At 43.7% G+C, this 17261-nt stretch overlaps 1 protein-coding gene across 1 annotated transcript in view; it reads left to right on the top strand.

Annotated features, from left to right (window-relative positions):
* The first annotated feature begins 776 nt into the window (after window positions 1–776).
* LOC139332018 (formin-binding protein 1-like) overlaps window positions 777–17261 on the top strand; it is a 35007-nt gene continuing 18522 nt past the window's right edge. The window contains exons 1-5 of the mRNA XM_070963678.1: window positions 777–1067; window positions 4636–4751; window positions 14298–14348; window positions 14828–14975; window positions 15390–15452. Coding sequence (XP_070819779.1) covers window positions 1038–1067; window positions 4636–4751; window positions 14298–14348; window positions 14828–14975; window positions 15390–15452 — 408 coding nt within the window. The 5' untranslated portion in view covers window positions 777–1037. The remainder of the gene's footprint in view (window positions 1068–4635; window positions 4752–14297; window positions 14349–14827; window positions 14976–15389; window positions 15453–17261) is intronic.

Raw genomic sequence — 17261 nt, 5'->3', positions numbered from 1 at the left:
TGGTGGAAGTGATATTTCAAAATGTCAGCTGTTGTAGTTTGGGGGTCCTGCGGGGCTTGAGGTCTACTCCACAGGTGAAGGATGTAGAAGAGGAGGGACGGTGGGGGGGTTGTTACCTGGCTGAGGACGTGTATGCGTGTGGATGTATGTGGACTGGTTTGTGTTATCTGGACAGGCAGGTGATGTGGGTGAATGTTGAAGGTGTTGTTGGTTTTTCAGTGTTGATGTAGGTCAGGATCATATAAACATAAAGATGTTAGACTCTCCAAAAGATTCCCAATAAGGCAAAAAGGAAAATACTAAACTCATCTTTCATGTCTGACTGATGAATGTGTTAAATTCTCCGTCAGAATGTTCATCATCAGCGTAATAATGATAAATAATGATTTGTTGGTGGCTGTGATGGAAAAACTGATGACAGCGATGGAGAATAAAAAAGAAAGTGAAGAGCGCTGTCTGCTGGAAAACTGACAGCATCGCAGCTGCTTCTGTCAACTCTGGGTGATGACGATGATGATGATGTTTATTATTATTATTATTGGTGTTGTTAAGTGTAGGGTTACAATAAGTATTTAATGTTATATTGACTTTATTATTGATTCTTTCCATAATTATTATTCTCGGTCAGTACCGACACAACCGGAACATTTTATTATTGTAATGAGTGTGAGTGAGTGAGTGAGTGTGTGTGTGTGTGTCTGTGTGTTTGGGGGGGGGGATGGGGGGGATGGGCGGGCCTGCAACTGAGCATGCTCAGTACACACACACGCACACACACACGCACACAATCTCAGCATCTTCTCACTGATGACAAAGGGTCCTCCGGAGAGACGTGCCGCGCGTGACCGTGTCCTCTGCTCTCGTGCTGCTGCAGACAGAAGCAGACAGACAGGAGCAGACAGACAGAAACAGGGTGGAACAGACACGCAGCCCGCGTGTCGGTGAGGATGCGCGCGGCGGGCAGTAGCAGCTCGCGGTGATTGTCGGATCGGAGGAGCGAGCAGCCGCAGCGGAGCGCGAGGAGCGGACCGGTCACCATGAGCTGCAACTGGGGCACTGAGCTGTGGGTACGTATACCTGATCACACCTGCCGCACCTGTACAGCAGCCGTGACTGTACCCTGAAACCTGGATGCCATCAGCTGTGACCGCTTATCTGGTAACCTGCCGGTAACGAGCCGGTTACCGGGCGGCCTGCGGTGTGTGTGTGTGTGTGTGTGTGTGTGTGTGTGTGTGTGTGTGAGAGAGAGAGAGAGAGAGAGATAGAGAGGCCCTCGTGCTTCTCTCTGCTCTGCCATAGCAACACGGTGAGTGACGACAGCGGCTCGCGCTCTGCGTCCTCCATGATGCTGCTGCAGCGCGCGACCCTGAGAGACAGAGAGACCCCCCTCAACCCTAACCTAAGTTTGATTATTAATTTTTAATAAATGAACTTTCTGGAGCGAGTCTGTGGCCGCATACAGGAAATGTGACGGTGATGTTACACACACAAGAATTTACAGCAAGAAGCCAAACAGCTGAACAAAGAGGTCAGAATAAAGACAGATCACTAAACCCTCAGACAGAGAGGTGAGAAATACATGAAGAAAAAACAACATGAGCAATAACTTACAGTGTCTCCACATAAATCAAATGTCTCTGAATGAATGTTGGGCTGGAGTACTTTCTATACATGGAGTGGATGATGATGGACAGCATACATACACATGTATGCATACATTCCACTCAGCGTTTGTATTGACAGTGACAGTTCACGAAGACATGGACGTGTTGAATATGGTGCATTTTAAACAGTTTTAAACAAGTTTTTGGTCGGAGGGTTTCTGACTGTTCATCACAGTTATGGTCATTGTGGCATACAGAGCTCTATAGCACCTCCCAGAGGGGAGATGTTAGAACAGGTTGTTTCCGGGACATGAGGGGTCTGCAGAGATGCTTCCTGACTCTAGAGGTGTATCAGTCCTGAATGGAGGACAGCTTGGCACCAGTGATCTTCTGTCCAGTCCTGACTGTCCGTTGTCGTGTGTGAATGGGTAACACTTGTAATGAGCAGGTGGCCTAGCTACCATTGTATGAAAGTGTGTGTGTGTGTGTGTGTGTGTGTGTGTGTGTGTGTGTGTGTGTGTGTGTGTGTGTGTGTGTGTGTGAATGGATGCATGCATGCATGCAGGTTTTGCGTTGTAAAAGTGCTTTGAGTGCTCATTGGACTAGAGAAGCGTTATATAAATACAGTCCTCTCCTGATTTGCTGAATTCCGAGTTTTTTTCAGCCACTCTAGAGTTGGTGAACAGTGAAAGATGAACCAAGAAGGTTTTGGTGAGTTTTATTTTGTTTCTGTCAGTTTGAATGAAGTTTGTTTTACATGATAAAATTACTGTTTCTGTGACTGGAGTGTGGTGGCTTTACAGCCTGTGTCATGGCTGCCAGCTGCAGCATTCTCCATCAGTACTGGAAAACTTGTCAGCAATCGTCACTTGAACACAAAAGACATGGGAAAATATGGACCATATTCATTGACATTGAAGTCTTCCAGGACACGTGGACCAACACCAACTGGAAACTCTCCACAGGACGTCACTTTGATTGATTTAAAATGAAATGTTGGTCAAACTGAAATGAGGGCAATGTGGTGGATGTCATTATTTTATTTCTTTATTTTGTAACGTGTAGCTATGTAAATCTCATTATGATTTATGCTGAAACACTACATAGGCAGTATGTCTCTTTCTGTATTGGTTTTCATTCTTATAGACATAATGCGCATATATTTTTGATTATATAGTTTGAGCGACGTGTTTTCTCAAGGGAATATTCAGATGTTATTTTTGGCCAATTTTGACAGCCATAATGTGCAGAAGGCTTTAGTCGACACACACCTGTCCTCATAAAAGCTCATGTGAGGTGTCACAGAGTTCATCACAGAGTTTGTCCCTGCAGCCTGAAAAGCACTCAGTGCAGTCAAAGCAGGCCTGAAGCTCAATCTTTGCCTCAATGGTCCATCTCTTCACAGTCGAGATCACAGACTGAGCAGATTTTAATTCCTGCCTCTAAGTGGGAGAAGATGACCCTCTAGTACCATCTGACAGCAGTCTGTTGTACAGTCCACCAGTACTCTGTAGTAGTAGTAACAGTAATACTACTACTACTACTACTACTACTAATAATAATAATAATTATTATTATTATAATTGATAATTAATAATACCATATGAATCCAATTTTTGTGTAGAGTGTTATTCTGTCTTGGCTGTCAAATTTAGAGAGCTGTAAAATAATGGCAGATGTTGTGGTGACTGGCAATACCCAGCTCCTTAGTCTTTTGTTAATAAAAAGGTCACTGTCTTCACAATATGTGGACTAATTAACTGTGTCCCCTGTCTGCATTACACCAATAAGAACCATGCTGTCAGCATATAGTCCTGTACAATTAACCTAAAATGTCTATCAAGGGCAAGTGCAGAAGCAATTTACGTCATAGAGCCTAGTGCAATATGTTATTCCAGATTTATCTTGTGCTATATGCCAATATCTTCTATCGTCTATACACATATCCTGTCTCTCTGTCTCTCTCTTTCTCTCTCTCTATATATACAAACACACACACACACACACACACACACACACACACACACACACACACACACACACACACACACACATAATATACATATGCATACACATACACATACACATACACACATGCATATGCATAAGTACTGTATTACAATATGCAAACATACCATATACATACACCATATGTTATTACATATTATGATCTCTTATGCCATAACAATCATATATCATATCTGTATCTATATTATAATACCATATGAAATATACCATTTAAACGTACATACATACTTACATACATACATACATGTGTATTTATACACATACATACACTGTACTATACCATATAGATCATATATTTATACACACACTCACACACACATACACACATACATAACACAATTCCTTACTTAGATAAATGTTGTTTGAATAAAACTTTAAATTTATTAATGTTAGTGGTAAGTTTAATATGTTTAGGTAATAAATTCCATTCTTTCATGCCTCTATACAGAACTGTGCGTTTGATGCCGTTAGAGTTACCTTTGACAATGTAACCAAACAATTTTGTGACAAAGTGTCATTGATTGGTGGATTACTATCAAACTTAATCTGTGAGTTGCCTCAATTCTTTGTTTATTTGTTGTTGGCATTAATTCTACCTGCTATAATAATTTTTTCTTGAAGTGGTGTGTATCAATCAAATCACAAGCTTTTCAACGATGAATGGCATGAGTATGAAAACTGAAATGTAGCAGTTGTGTCATAGACTCGTGAAATTCAATGTCCTTTCTATGCAGCAGTATTTCTCAAGTGCAGTACAACATATGCCATTAGCAGTTTTCTCATATATATATATATATATATATATATATATATATATATATATATATATATATATATATATATATATATATGTCACCTCAGTGTGGGATCAATAAAGTCTTACCATATCTTATCTTATCTCACACAGGGTGTCTGTATACAGGGTTGTGGTGTCAGTAAACCTGTGTGGAGATGACAGAACTGAACCTTTACAGACTGTTTTTTGTCTTGTTTTGTGTTTCAGGATCAGTTTGATAACTTGGAGAAACACACCAGCTGGGGAATTGACTTCCTGGAGAGATACACCAAGTTTATTAAAGAGAGAGCTGACATTGAGCAGAGCTATGCCAAACAGATCAGGTACCAACATCACCTGTATGTCACCTGTGTGTCACCTGTGTGTAATGTCTACATCACCTGTATGTCACCTCTACTTCAACTCTATGCGTCTAATTTAAGTCACATAAGAAACTTTGAGTTTGCAGCTCACCAGGAAGGTACAGTGTTTCCCAAACAACAAACCCTGGGTGTCCCCGGAACTGAAAGGCCTATTGAATGAGAAGAGGGTCTTTAGATCGGGGGACAAACACAAGCTGAGGAGGGTGCAGAGGAAGCTGAAACAGGAGATAAGGAGAAGCAAAGACAGCTACAGAAGGAAGCTGGAGGAGCACCTTCAGGGGAACAACGCCAGAGACATTTGGAGGGGGCTGAAAACTGTCAGCCCACAGCAGTGACAGCAGGAAGGGGCCCTGATGTGAATCTGGAGAACCAGGAATGGGCAAATGGACTGTTTTTCAACAGATTCTACCCCCATTCCTGAGTCCAGACCTGACACAGCTACTCCTCCACCAGCTGGTCCCCTACAGTTTGCATATCAACCAGGCATTGTTGGCAAAGTGTGTGTGGATTTATCTGCTTCACAGATCACCTTCTCAGGCGGAAATCACTGGGAGCATGATGAGGGTCATGGTTTCTGACTTCTCCACTACTTTCAACACAATCCAACCATCACTGCTCAAGGGGAAGCTAGAAGGAGCCTGAGTAGACTAACCCTAACCCTGGCTGTGTGGACCATCAGCTACCTCACCAACAGACCACAGTGTGTGTGGTTTTGTGACCGTGTGTCTGATGTGGTAGTTTGCAGCATGGGATGTGGAGGAGCAGCGCCTCTAGTCTGAGCTCCTCCCAGGTGACAGAGCTCCTCACCCTATCTCTAAGGAAGCGCCCCGCCACCCTGCGGAGGAAACTAATTTCTGCAGCTTTTATCCGGGACCTCGTTCTTTCGGTCATGCCCAAAGTTCATGACCATAGGTAAGGGTAGAAATGTAGATTGACCGGTAAATCGAGAGCTTCCCCTTTCAGTTCAGCTACTTCTTCATTACAACAGACCGATACAGCGACTGCATTACTGTTGCTGCTGCACTGATCTGCCTGTCAATCTCACGCTGCATCCTTGGCTCACTCGTGAACAAGATCCCAAGATACTTAAACTCCTCCACTGGAGGCAGGAACTCTCCCCCAAACTGGAGGGGGCAAGCCACCCTTTTCCGGTAGAGAACCGCAGCCTTGGACTTGGAGGTGCTGACTCTCATCCCAGCTGCTTCACACTCGGCTGCGAACTGCCCCAGTGCATGCTGAAGGTCCTGGCTTGAGGGAGCCAACAAGACAACATCATTCGCAAAAAGCAGAGACAAAATCTGCCGGCTCCCGAACTGAACCGAACCGAACCACCTCTGGCCCCTGGCTGCGCCTAGAAATTCTGTCCATAAAAATAATGAACAGAACCGGTGACAAAGGGCAGCCCTGCCGGAGTCCAACATGCACTGGGAACAGGTCCAACTTACTGCCGGTAATGCGGACCAAGCTCCTGCTCCGGTTGTACAGGGACTGTACAGCCCTCAGCAGAGGGCCTCCAACCCCATACTCCCGGAGCACCTCGCACAGAATGATCCGAGGGACACGGCCGAATGCCTTCTCCAAGTCCACAAAACACATGTGGACTGGTTGGGCAAACTCCCAGAACCCTCAAGCGCCCTGTGGAGGATATAGAGCTGGTTCAGTGTTCCACGGCCAGGATGAAAGCCGCATTGTTCCTCCTGAATCCGAGGTTCGACTATCGGCCGGATTCTCCTCTCCAGTACCCTGGAATAGACTTTCCCAGGGAGGCTGAGGTGTGTGATCCCCGATAGTTGGAACACACCCTCAGGTCCCCTTTTTAAAAGTAAGTGGAGAACATGGTCCATTCGACTCAATGTCTCCAACCTCCCTCGGAATCTGGTCGAAGCTCTCCCGGAGGTGGGAGTTGAAGACCTCCTTGACAGCGGGTTCTGCCAGACGTTCCCATCAGACCCTCACGGTATGTTTGGGTCTGCCAAGTCTGTCCTGCTTCCTCCCAATCACCCCCCTCCAGGTATCACTGTCCCGCTTCCTCCCCTGCCAGCGGATCAAACTCACCACCAGGTGGTGATCAGTTGACAGCTCAGCCCCTCTCTTTACCCGAGTGTCCAAGACATACCGTCGAAGGTCAGATCATACGACCACAAAGTCGATCATTGACCTCCGGCCTAGGGTGTCCTTGTGCCACGTGCACTGATGGACACCCTTATGCTTGAACATGGTGTTCGTTATGGACAAACTGTGACTAGCACAGAAATCCAATAACAGAACACCGCTTGGGTTCAGATCGGGGAGGCCGTTCCTCCCAATCACACCCCTCCAGGTATCACTGTCGCTACCCACGTCCTGCAGCAGAACAATGGAGTCCCCGGTTGGAGCACTTTCCAGTACCTCTGCCAGGGACTCCAAGAAGGCCGGGTACTCTACACTGCTGTTCGGCCCGTAGGCCGAAACAACAGTGAGAGACCTATCCCCGACCTGAAGGCGCAGGGAAGTGACCCTCTCGCTCTGTGGGGAAAACTCCAACACATGGCGGCTGAGCTGGGGGACTATAAGCAAGCCCACACCAGCTCGCCGCCTCTCATCGCGGGCAACTCCAGAGTAGAAGAGAGTCCAGCCTCTCTCAAGGAGTTGGGTTCCAGAGCCCAGACTGTGCGTGGAGGTGAGCCCGATTATCTCTATCTGGTACCACCCAACCTCCCGCACTTGCTCATGCCAGAACAAGTTGAGTGTTTTCAACTAGTTCTAGTTATTGTTTTTGTTGTTTTTATTCTACAACATAACATGATGCAATAAAAACAACAAAACCAATAAATAGAACTAGTTGAAAACACTCATGGGATAGTGTTTAAAAAACTAGTGACAGTGGGTATAAAAGAGTTCTTGTATCTGTTGGTCTTACAACTCTTGGACACAAATCTACGGCCAGACGGAAGTGGTTTGAACTCTGGGTGCAGAGTGTGACAGGGATCATCCAGGATGGACCATGCCTTCTCAATGGCTCTGTTCTTATGGATGGATGGCAGGTCATTTAAGGTAGCCCCAGAAATCTTGCTACACTCATTTGTAATACAATGCAGATGTTTTTTGTTTTTTAAAGTTAAAAACCCATGTCAGCAGATAAAAGAAAAAGCAAGAACAGATTCAATAAAACAACAGTAAAACATCTCCATCTTCAAAAGTGTTGTCTGCATTAAAATGCCTGAGTTTGTGATAAAAAAATAAATGTGTTGGTGAGCTTTCTTGCATACCTGGTCAATCCAAGGCTCAAATGTTAGTATTCTGTCCTCAGTGTGTGTGTCTGTACACAAATCGACAGATAGCTAACAGGCTTCAAGAGAAAGTCAGAGGCTGGAGTAAAGCTGAATGCTCTTTACTGTTTTCATTCTCATGAAAGTATTTTGTAAAACTGAAATGATGCAGAAGGTGCACCAATTACTGGATGCTATATAAACAGTTATAATTAATTAAACAATTATAAGGCCACAGACGTAGAAATGTATAAATTATCTAAACAGCTACAAAGCTACAGCACCAAACATCACATTCAAGTGGCCTGTAAATAGTTGTACATGTAAACATCTTGCAAACAATGTACAGAAAGTTCACCAGCTCAAAATATCACTAGAAACAGCACTGGCATACTTGCAGCAGGAAAGCCATCAATTACAATAGGAAAGACTCATAGCTAGCCAAACACTGCAACACTGTGTTCACATGCAAGTAAATCAAATATTTAAATGTCATATAACCGGATGAATTACATGACACTTGTATACTATTATCAACTGTAAATGCAAACACAACTTACAAGCGATGCTTTTCCAAGGCACAAACAGAGGGAGGAAAAGATAAAGAAGCTGCAGCTGCAAGCTGACCACATGTAACAACTTCCTGATTAGAATCCCTGAACTATGACCTGGCTGTGTCACATGACTAAAACAACCAATGAAAGATTAGCAGAAGCTAAAGAGGAGAATAATGAATTGCTCCCAAATGACCACAAGGAAGAGAAAACCCACAAAGAACATGACAGTTAGTCTATTTTCAATAAAAGTCCCAAGGTATTTAGAATTCTCTACAATTTCCCTTCCCCTTTTACCCAAAACCCCATGGAGACTGTGCATGCCTCAGACCATGTAAATTAATTAAATCAAGTGGACTGTGTTCCCAGAATTCAATTCAATTCAATTCAATTCAATTCAATTCAATTCAATTCAATTCAATTCAATTCAATTCAATATTCCTTTGTTTGTCCCATGAGGGGAAAGTCCAATTCACAGCAGCACCAATAAAGTGGATAGAATAATACAACAAATGCATGCAAGTTAAACACAACAAGTATATACAAAAGAGAGGGATAGAAACAAAACGTCATCCTAAAAAAATTGTAAATAGTATTTACAGACTGTTGTTTACCGGTAGTATTGCACAGATTATTGCACATATTATTGTACTGATTACTTCGAGCAGTTTCTGTTGTGCAGTCTGACAGCTGCAGGAAGGAATGACCTGCGATACCGCTCCTTCACACACTTTGGATGTAGCATCCTGTCACTGATGGAGCTCCTCGGTGCAGTGAGTGTGTGTTGGAGGGGGTGGGAGTCATTGACTGTCATGGGGGACAGCTTGGCTGTCACCCTCCTCTCCCCCACCTCCTCCACCTGTTCCAGAGGGCATCCCAGGACAGAGCTGGCCTTCCTGATGAGTTTGTCCAGCCTCTTCCTGTCAGCTATTGTGATGCTGCTCCCCCAGCAGACTACACCGTAGAACAGGGCAGAGGCCACAACAGAGTCATAGAAGATCTTCAGGAGTGCCCCCCCCACCCCAAAAGACCTCAGCCTCCTGAGCAGGTAGAGTCTGCTCTGTCCTTTTTTGTAAAGTGCAGTGGTGTTATGAGTCCAGTCCAGTTTGTTGTTCAGATTAATGCCCAGGTACTTATAAGATGTCACCATCTCAATGTCCCTTCCCTGGATGTTCACTGGTGTTGGGGGAGAGCATGGGCACCGACGGAAGTCCACAACCAGCTCCTTGGTTTTATCCACATTAATCAGGAGGTGGTTCTGCTGACACCAGTCCACAAAATGCTGGATGAGTCCCCTGTATGACCTATCATCCCCATCTGTGTTGAGGCCGACAATGGCAGAGGCATCAGAGAACTTCTGCAGGTGGCAGGTGGGTGACAGGTGGGAAAAGTCCGCTGTATAAAGGGTGAAGAGGAACGGTGCCAGCACCGTTCCCTGCGGGGCCCCCACACTGCAGAGGGCAGTCCCTGACACACAGACGCAGAATGCAGACTTGCTTGCAGAATTGGAGCCACAGCCTTCAGCTATCCATGTCCTTTGCTGTGAACTATTTTTTAACCTTGGTCCTGGGTGGCAGACACCCTCTCTACACTTAGACAGCAGGTGCAATCTCCTATTTGATATTTTTGCTACATTACCCTCTGATACAGCAGGTGGCAGTCCATAGAACATTAGCTGTAACATGAGGAGTCATTCACTCAAATAGCATCCACCAATAAAGAAGAAGAAGAAGCTGGATGAAGATGAGAGGGATGGAGTACCTGCGAAGATGCCTGAAAGTTTGTGCAAATATCTGGCCAAATGGGAGGAGGCTGACTTGTACTTAATGAAGATTAGCGTTGGTCAAATTCATGGTTTTTGTAAAACATGCCACACAGATTTTAGTGGAGCACACAAAGGGAAAAGGAACAAATCTTCTAAGCATAAATAAGCTCATCAGGCACAGAAACCTGCTCCACCAATGACTGTATTTATACTATCTCTGCCATCCATTTTCATAATCACTCTCTGCTGCCAACTGTCTCACTGCTAGCACCCTCTCTGTGCCCATACCATAACCCCACCGCCACCATGGGCCACTCACTAACTCCACAACGTTGACATCAGCAAACCACTCACCCACACGATGCCACACACGCTGTCTGCCATCTGCCATGAACAGTGAAAACTGGGATTCATCTGTGAAGAGAATTCTCCAATAGGCCGGACGCCATCGAATATGAGCATTTGCCCACTAAAGTCGGTTATGACGACAAACTGCATTCAGGTCAAGACCCCGATGAGGACGATGAGCATGCAGGGTTACTGTTACTTGGGATCATTACATCCACCACTGTGACTGTCTTCTGTTCTTTGTCTACCACCACTTTGTCTGGTTGGTTCGCCATTACCAGTTTGGCTGTCTGGAATTGGAAGTCCCACAGGATCTTGGCTCGGTCATTCTGAATCACTGTAGTGTATGTAGGGGAGCTACCTTAATTTGATGTTGCATTCGTTGATGAAATGACGGGGCATCACCTTCCTCAGCTAAGAAGGACTGCAGAAATTAACTGCTATAACGCTGATAAAATACTAACGAATGAACTAACAGTAAACCAGTCTGATAACCTGAAGTGTAAACTCTGGATACAGGGATGGTATATATTCAGTTCAAAAGGACACGGTCTAACCAGGACTTATATCAAAATATCATTTATTAAGCAGAATTATGGATAATGAGTGATATATCATGAATAGTACGACAGAAGATATGAGGTGATAGGACATAACACAAAAGAAATTTATGGCAACGAAATGGTAAAACAAGTTTGGCGATAGTGAGAAGTAGTTGTAAGGGGATAATAGGGACGTGAACGTAAAGTTAAAGGATTAAACGAGTAGTTGAGAGAATTTGGATAAGTTAGCAGTATCTTAACCTCACGGACCAACTCTTATTCAAACCCGCTTAGCATGCCTACTTGTCAGCAACGCTCCTGTAGAGGCCTGTTCCAAACTAGCCGAAGGTGCTTCCAGTTGTCCGTCCGTGGCTCGTCTGCTTGGCAGTCCGGTGGGAGACCCAGGCACACCAAGGTTGAGCTGATATTGGACAGTGATGATTCAGGAACTGGATTTCGACGGCGTCGGTGACAGGCGAGGAACGGCTTTGGATGGTTATCTGACCCGGACCAGCGGGTTAGCGGCAGGCTGCGGGGCTTTAGCTTGGTTGGTAACGGCGAAGCAAGACTTTAGATTTAACAATAATAAGATTGATCACCTCCTTGATGGCCGGTCGAAAAGTGTCTCCAAAATTATTATTACTTGACGAGAATTTACTAATGACAAACGTGTGGCTTAGAAAAATGAAAGTTTATGACAAAACTATGGAAACACGTCTTCTGAAAAATAAATCACGCTACTCGGTATGGCTTTTGGGTAGCTCGAAGACGGGAAAACTTAAAGAGCAAAACGACTGTACAAGACTGAGACAACTAAGAAGTAAAAGTCAAAACTAAACATAACGTAACATAACTTAAGACAAGACTGAGTAACGCGCACACACTACTGAATTCATGCTGCGGGTTCAGACATTTAAATCTTGCTCCAGGGGCGTGTCTAATGGGCAGGCCGTCGAACATGTGAGACGGTTTGTGACGCAATCGCCTCAAGGAGCTGGAATTTATCAATGATTCATACAAGGGGCTCCTCTGCTTCTCACTATGGTCAATCACATATAATTTCAATGACAAATTTTCAATGACATTTCAACACTGTTCACAGCATGCATTAGGCACTTCCTATGGTTGGGTGACAACATTAAATGATAATCCTGGTACAGTTTCATCCCAACATGTATAATGACTCAATGTATAACTAATAAAAAATAATAATAATAATAAAGATAAAGAAATAAAGAAAGGTAGGCTATATTTGCCAAAATGATTATCATCCTTATGATTATTCCTTAATAAAAGTCTCATAAAGCACAATCAACTTCAAACCCTATGAACCCTTAGATGGTAGGAAGGCTCCATGGCAGAGCCTCAGGCAAATCTTAAAACAAGGCTAGATTCACAGCTTTGTCATGGGACATGAGAGAACATGGGCATCATACAGATCATGGGTTAGTCATGTGAATATATCCAGCGTTGAGTCATACAGAGATACAATTGTCAGGTATACCAAGAAACAAAGTCCTCCGGCTTACAAACAGTTCATTTCAAGGTTGGCTACTTTGCAACCCATCAGCAGACTCGGTTTGTGGATTCAGTTGAAACCTGGCCTTTGTTCTTCCCAGCCGGCTTTACTGTATTGAGTCCTTAGGGCTATTGGGGGAGTAGTCAGCATTGAGTGGGACATCCTGGGTAGGAGATAGGCGTTGACCTTTTGGCTCTCCTTTTTCAACATGTGAGAAGAGTACTTTACTGAGCCAGACATCCTGTCTCTCTTCGAAATCACATTTCATTATGAGCATTCTAGATGGTCTATAGTTCAATCAGTTAGACTGGTTTACAACTCCGTTTCTCATGAGAAGTCAGAGAGGGTAAGAGAAGGTCAGTTAGAGGCCAGTACTGCTACATCACCTTTGGAGGCGTCTTCCACCTTGATCCTGGGACGTCCAGCCTGTACTCCGTACGGTACGATGTTATGTACTGGATTGTCTCATTGGCATCTTTGCACAGCCTGCACCTGGTGTCTTGTCTGCTGTGGTAGATCCCGGCCTCTATTGACCTTGTGTTCAAGGCTTGCTCTTGTGCGGCCATGATCAGTGCCTCTCTGCTTCTTTCAGTCCAGCCATTTCCAGCCACTGGTATGTTTTCGCTATGTCAGCTACTTCCTCAAGCTGTTGATGGTACATGCCATGCAGGGGCTTTTCTGTCCATGCCAACCCTCCTTTCTAGGCTTCTGCTGCCTGAGGCATTCACTCAGCAGGTCATCATTGGGGGCCATCTTCCTGATGTACTCCCGGAGGCTTGCTGATATTATACCAGCAGGGTAACTGATTACTGGCAGGGCGTAGGTGTTTATTGCCTGGATCTTGTTCTTGCCATTCAGCTGACTCCTCAGGACCTGCCTCACCCTCTGAAGGGTGCCTCCTCATGATTGCCATTTCCCTGTCGGATCCCTAGGTATTTGTAGCTGTCTTGAACATCTGCTATGTTGCCTCAATCCCTTCAGTGGCGATCATCTTCCCTCTTCTGCAAACCATCCGTCCACACTTATCCAGTCCGAATGACATCCCGATGTCATTGCTGTATATCCTGGTGAGGTGAGCGAGGGAGTCAATGTCACGCTCACTCTTGGCATACAGCTTGATGTCATCCATGTAGAGGAGGTGGCTGATTGTTGTCCTACTTCAGAATTGGTATCCAAGGCCACTCTTGGTGATGATCTGGCTGAGGGGCTTTATCTCTTATTGTTGCTCTCATCCGAGGTATAGGCATCTAACTGCAAAGGGTCTTGTCTAAGGACCCACCACCACCACTGAGCCATCCTCATGTTCTGTATGAAAAATGTCATGAGACAATTTTTGTTGTGATTTGGCATTATACAATTAAAATTTAACTGAAAAACTGAATTGTTTATTGATTTTAATTTGGGAGCAAACATCATAAGAAATTGTGAGTTTGATTTAAGATCAAAACATCAATGCCATTAGTGTTTCTGGTATTCTGATTCTGACAGATGAAGTCTACCTGTCTCTCTCTCTTTATCTGTCTGTCTGTAGGAGCCTGTCTAAGAAGTATCATCCTAAGAGAAGCAGAGAGGATGAGAGCAGGTCAGTCAACATGTTTTCTAACACTATTATATTGTTTCATCTGTCATCTAAAATCAAGATTCAATTAGTTAATGTTTGTTGTCTATACTCTCACCTGGTCAGTCGCCATGAGTGTACTTACACTCAGACCCCACAGGTCGATGGTGGGTAGGAGATGGAGTTTAACGTATGTTAGATGTTGTAATAGGTACACCTATTAGTCCCCTCTACTGTCCTGCCATGGCTTTAATAGCTTTACTGGTACATCTCTCTATCCAGACTGATTTTACAGACAGGGCCTCCTCGCCCAGCCCAGCCTCAGGGCAAAAAGTAGAATGCACCCGCAGATATAGAGTAGGGTATGTAGTTTGATGTGAATGGCTCTATACTAAATAAACTTTACTTGTATACTTAACTTGGTGTCTGATTAGTTGTTTCGGGTACACCTGGTGTCTAATTGGTTGTTACAGGTTCACCTGATGTCTGATTGGTTGTTACAGGTACACCTGGTGTTTGTCGTTTGCTGCGACTCTTCGTCAGTTGAATGAACTTTCAGTTCAGAAAGAAGAACTTGCTGAAAACCTGAACTCACAGATTGTTTGTGAGTTGACAAGATACACCCAGGAGCTGAAAACTGAGAGGAAGCTCGTAAGCAAGCAAACAAACACACACACATGCACACACACACACACACACACACACACACACACACACACACACATAAATACACAAAGCAACAAATAAAGAAACAGACAAAAGGTGGTAACTGTACACATGCGCACTGAGCTCTGGCTAAGCTCAGTCACGCTTTGTCAGCCTTTCTGGGTCAAGAGGAAATATTTCGGAAGTGTCGGGTTAGGGTTAAAGGATACTTTCAATACTTTCGTTTAGATACTTCAACTACTACTATCAGCACAGTTGCTGACCCTAAAATAATGATTTTGTCTGAAGCAGCAACTTGGTAATTACTGCTGGTTAGCATATTTATGAGCTGTCATTAAGTTTCTTCCTTGTTCACCTTTTAGTATGTTTAGGGCTAACTATTTTGAGTTTTTGTTGCAGCATTTCCAAGATGGCCGCCGTGCCCAGCAGCACATTGAGAGCTCCTGGAAACAACTGGAGTCTGTAAGTGACCTCTGAGCCCTCCCACCAACACCAGGGGCCTGTTGCACAAAACAAGGATAAGGGATTAAGCCGGGATATGTTGGTGATCCTGGCTCAACTTATCCGTGATCCGGTTGCACAAAAGCAGGATAGTGGAAAGTGGGATCTGTTATGGGATGAGTTACCATGGAGATTTATTCTGTGGAGCTAGCCTGCTCCAGACCAGGCTAAGTTCCAGGATCTATTTAATCTCATCCCTTATCTCAGTCAGCAGTCATCACAAATGGAAACCAACAGTTATTCCACTGACCACTACACACTGTTCTCACATCCAACCTGATCCACGTCATTATTTAAACATTGACACAAAACATAAGCATCATTAATTTCAATTTTAATTAATTTCAATCATTGTAGATAAATGATGATTTTAGATGTGTTGCAACCATCAGATAGACAGTTTCCCATAGGCTATATATAAAATACACATCCAATATAAATATAAATACACATCAAAGAGTAACATGATGTTCCTTTATTGAATCAGGATAAATCAAAGCATCAGTTCTTTCCAAACTGAAGTCACACAGTGACTCTACAAGATAGAAAGCACACAATCAAAGCATATTATACAACACAAGAATAAATACACATCCAATGGTCTGTATGTAACACACCACACATGTCTGCACACTGAAATAAATGCAGGACAAATCCGTACACAACAAATGAACAGAGAAATGAATGGATGCAGGAGCCTGCAAGCTTGTGTACAGCACAAACACAAGAGGCCAAATCAATCTAACTTGATAAGATCAACTTTATTTATCCCAAAGGGAAATTATGTAAGGGATAATGCCTGACGAGGTGTCCATTATCAGAAATGAATGGACGACGCGGAGGCCTGAACCGTCCAACATGAAGCTCCACTTATACCATGGTCACTTACGAAAGAAATAAATATTAAATCAATTATTAATACGTTAATGTTGCTTTCTACCGTTAAAATCGTTTTTCCACAAAAAGTGGCTGAGTGGACTTTTTAATATCTCTCGTTGTGACGCGTTGTCAAGGTAACCGGCTCTGGCCACAGCTGTTAAATTAGACCTAATCAGTGGAGGGAAGAGAGATGACTGCTTAACATTATGTTATGTGATACAAAGTATCACGTAACAAGTGCACCTCTTACCGCTCTTGTGTGTACAGAGGATGATGCGACATTTTGTTTCAAAGAATCAAAGTCCACAGAGAGTGTCCTAAATCGTTTTTATTGCAAGAAATATTATCCACCATTGACTCTGATCATTAAATGTGTATCAAGCAAGTAAGTCTATCCTAAATCGTTTTTATAAATATTATTTACCATTCACTCTGTATCAAGCGGGTAAGTAGGTAAGTAAGCAAGACAGTTTCTGTTACCAACTAGCGTTTGAGCCAACGCAATAATTTAGAACAATCAGACTGTTTGACCGGAACTTTTTTAAAGGTGTCCACAACACTTTTTAACGGACACCCTGCAGTCGATCAGAATCGAGTATTCATCCAGACCATGGTATAACAAGGAGTTAAACAGTCTGATGGAGTTACATTTACACAATTTCACTTACAATTTCAACTGATTTATAATCAGAGTACAACTACGTTTTCAGAGATGTTAATCAACTATTTGGATTGTAATTGTGACGGTTTCAGCAGAACAGTGAATGGGTATTTGTGCGCTACTTACACATTCAGGCAGTCTGCGATACTTTGCCATGCTTTCTCTGGTTGTTCTCTAACTGTGGCGGTGTTGCCTTTCTTTTTAATTTGGTCCTTCACCTCCTCGTAAGC

The sequence above is a fragment of the Chaetodon trifascialis genome, chromosome 6 (assembly GCF_039877785.1).
Source record: "Chaetodon trifascialis isolate fChaTrf1 chromosome 6, fChaTrf1.hap1, whole genome shotgun sequence".
In the NCBI taxonomy this organism is placed as follows: Eukaryota; Metazoa; Chordata; class Actinopteri; order Chaetodontiformes; family Chaetodontidae; genus Chaetodon; species Chaetodon trifascialis.
This window is presented reverse-complemented; position numbering and strand designations above follow the sequence as displayed.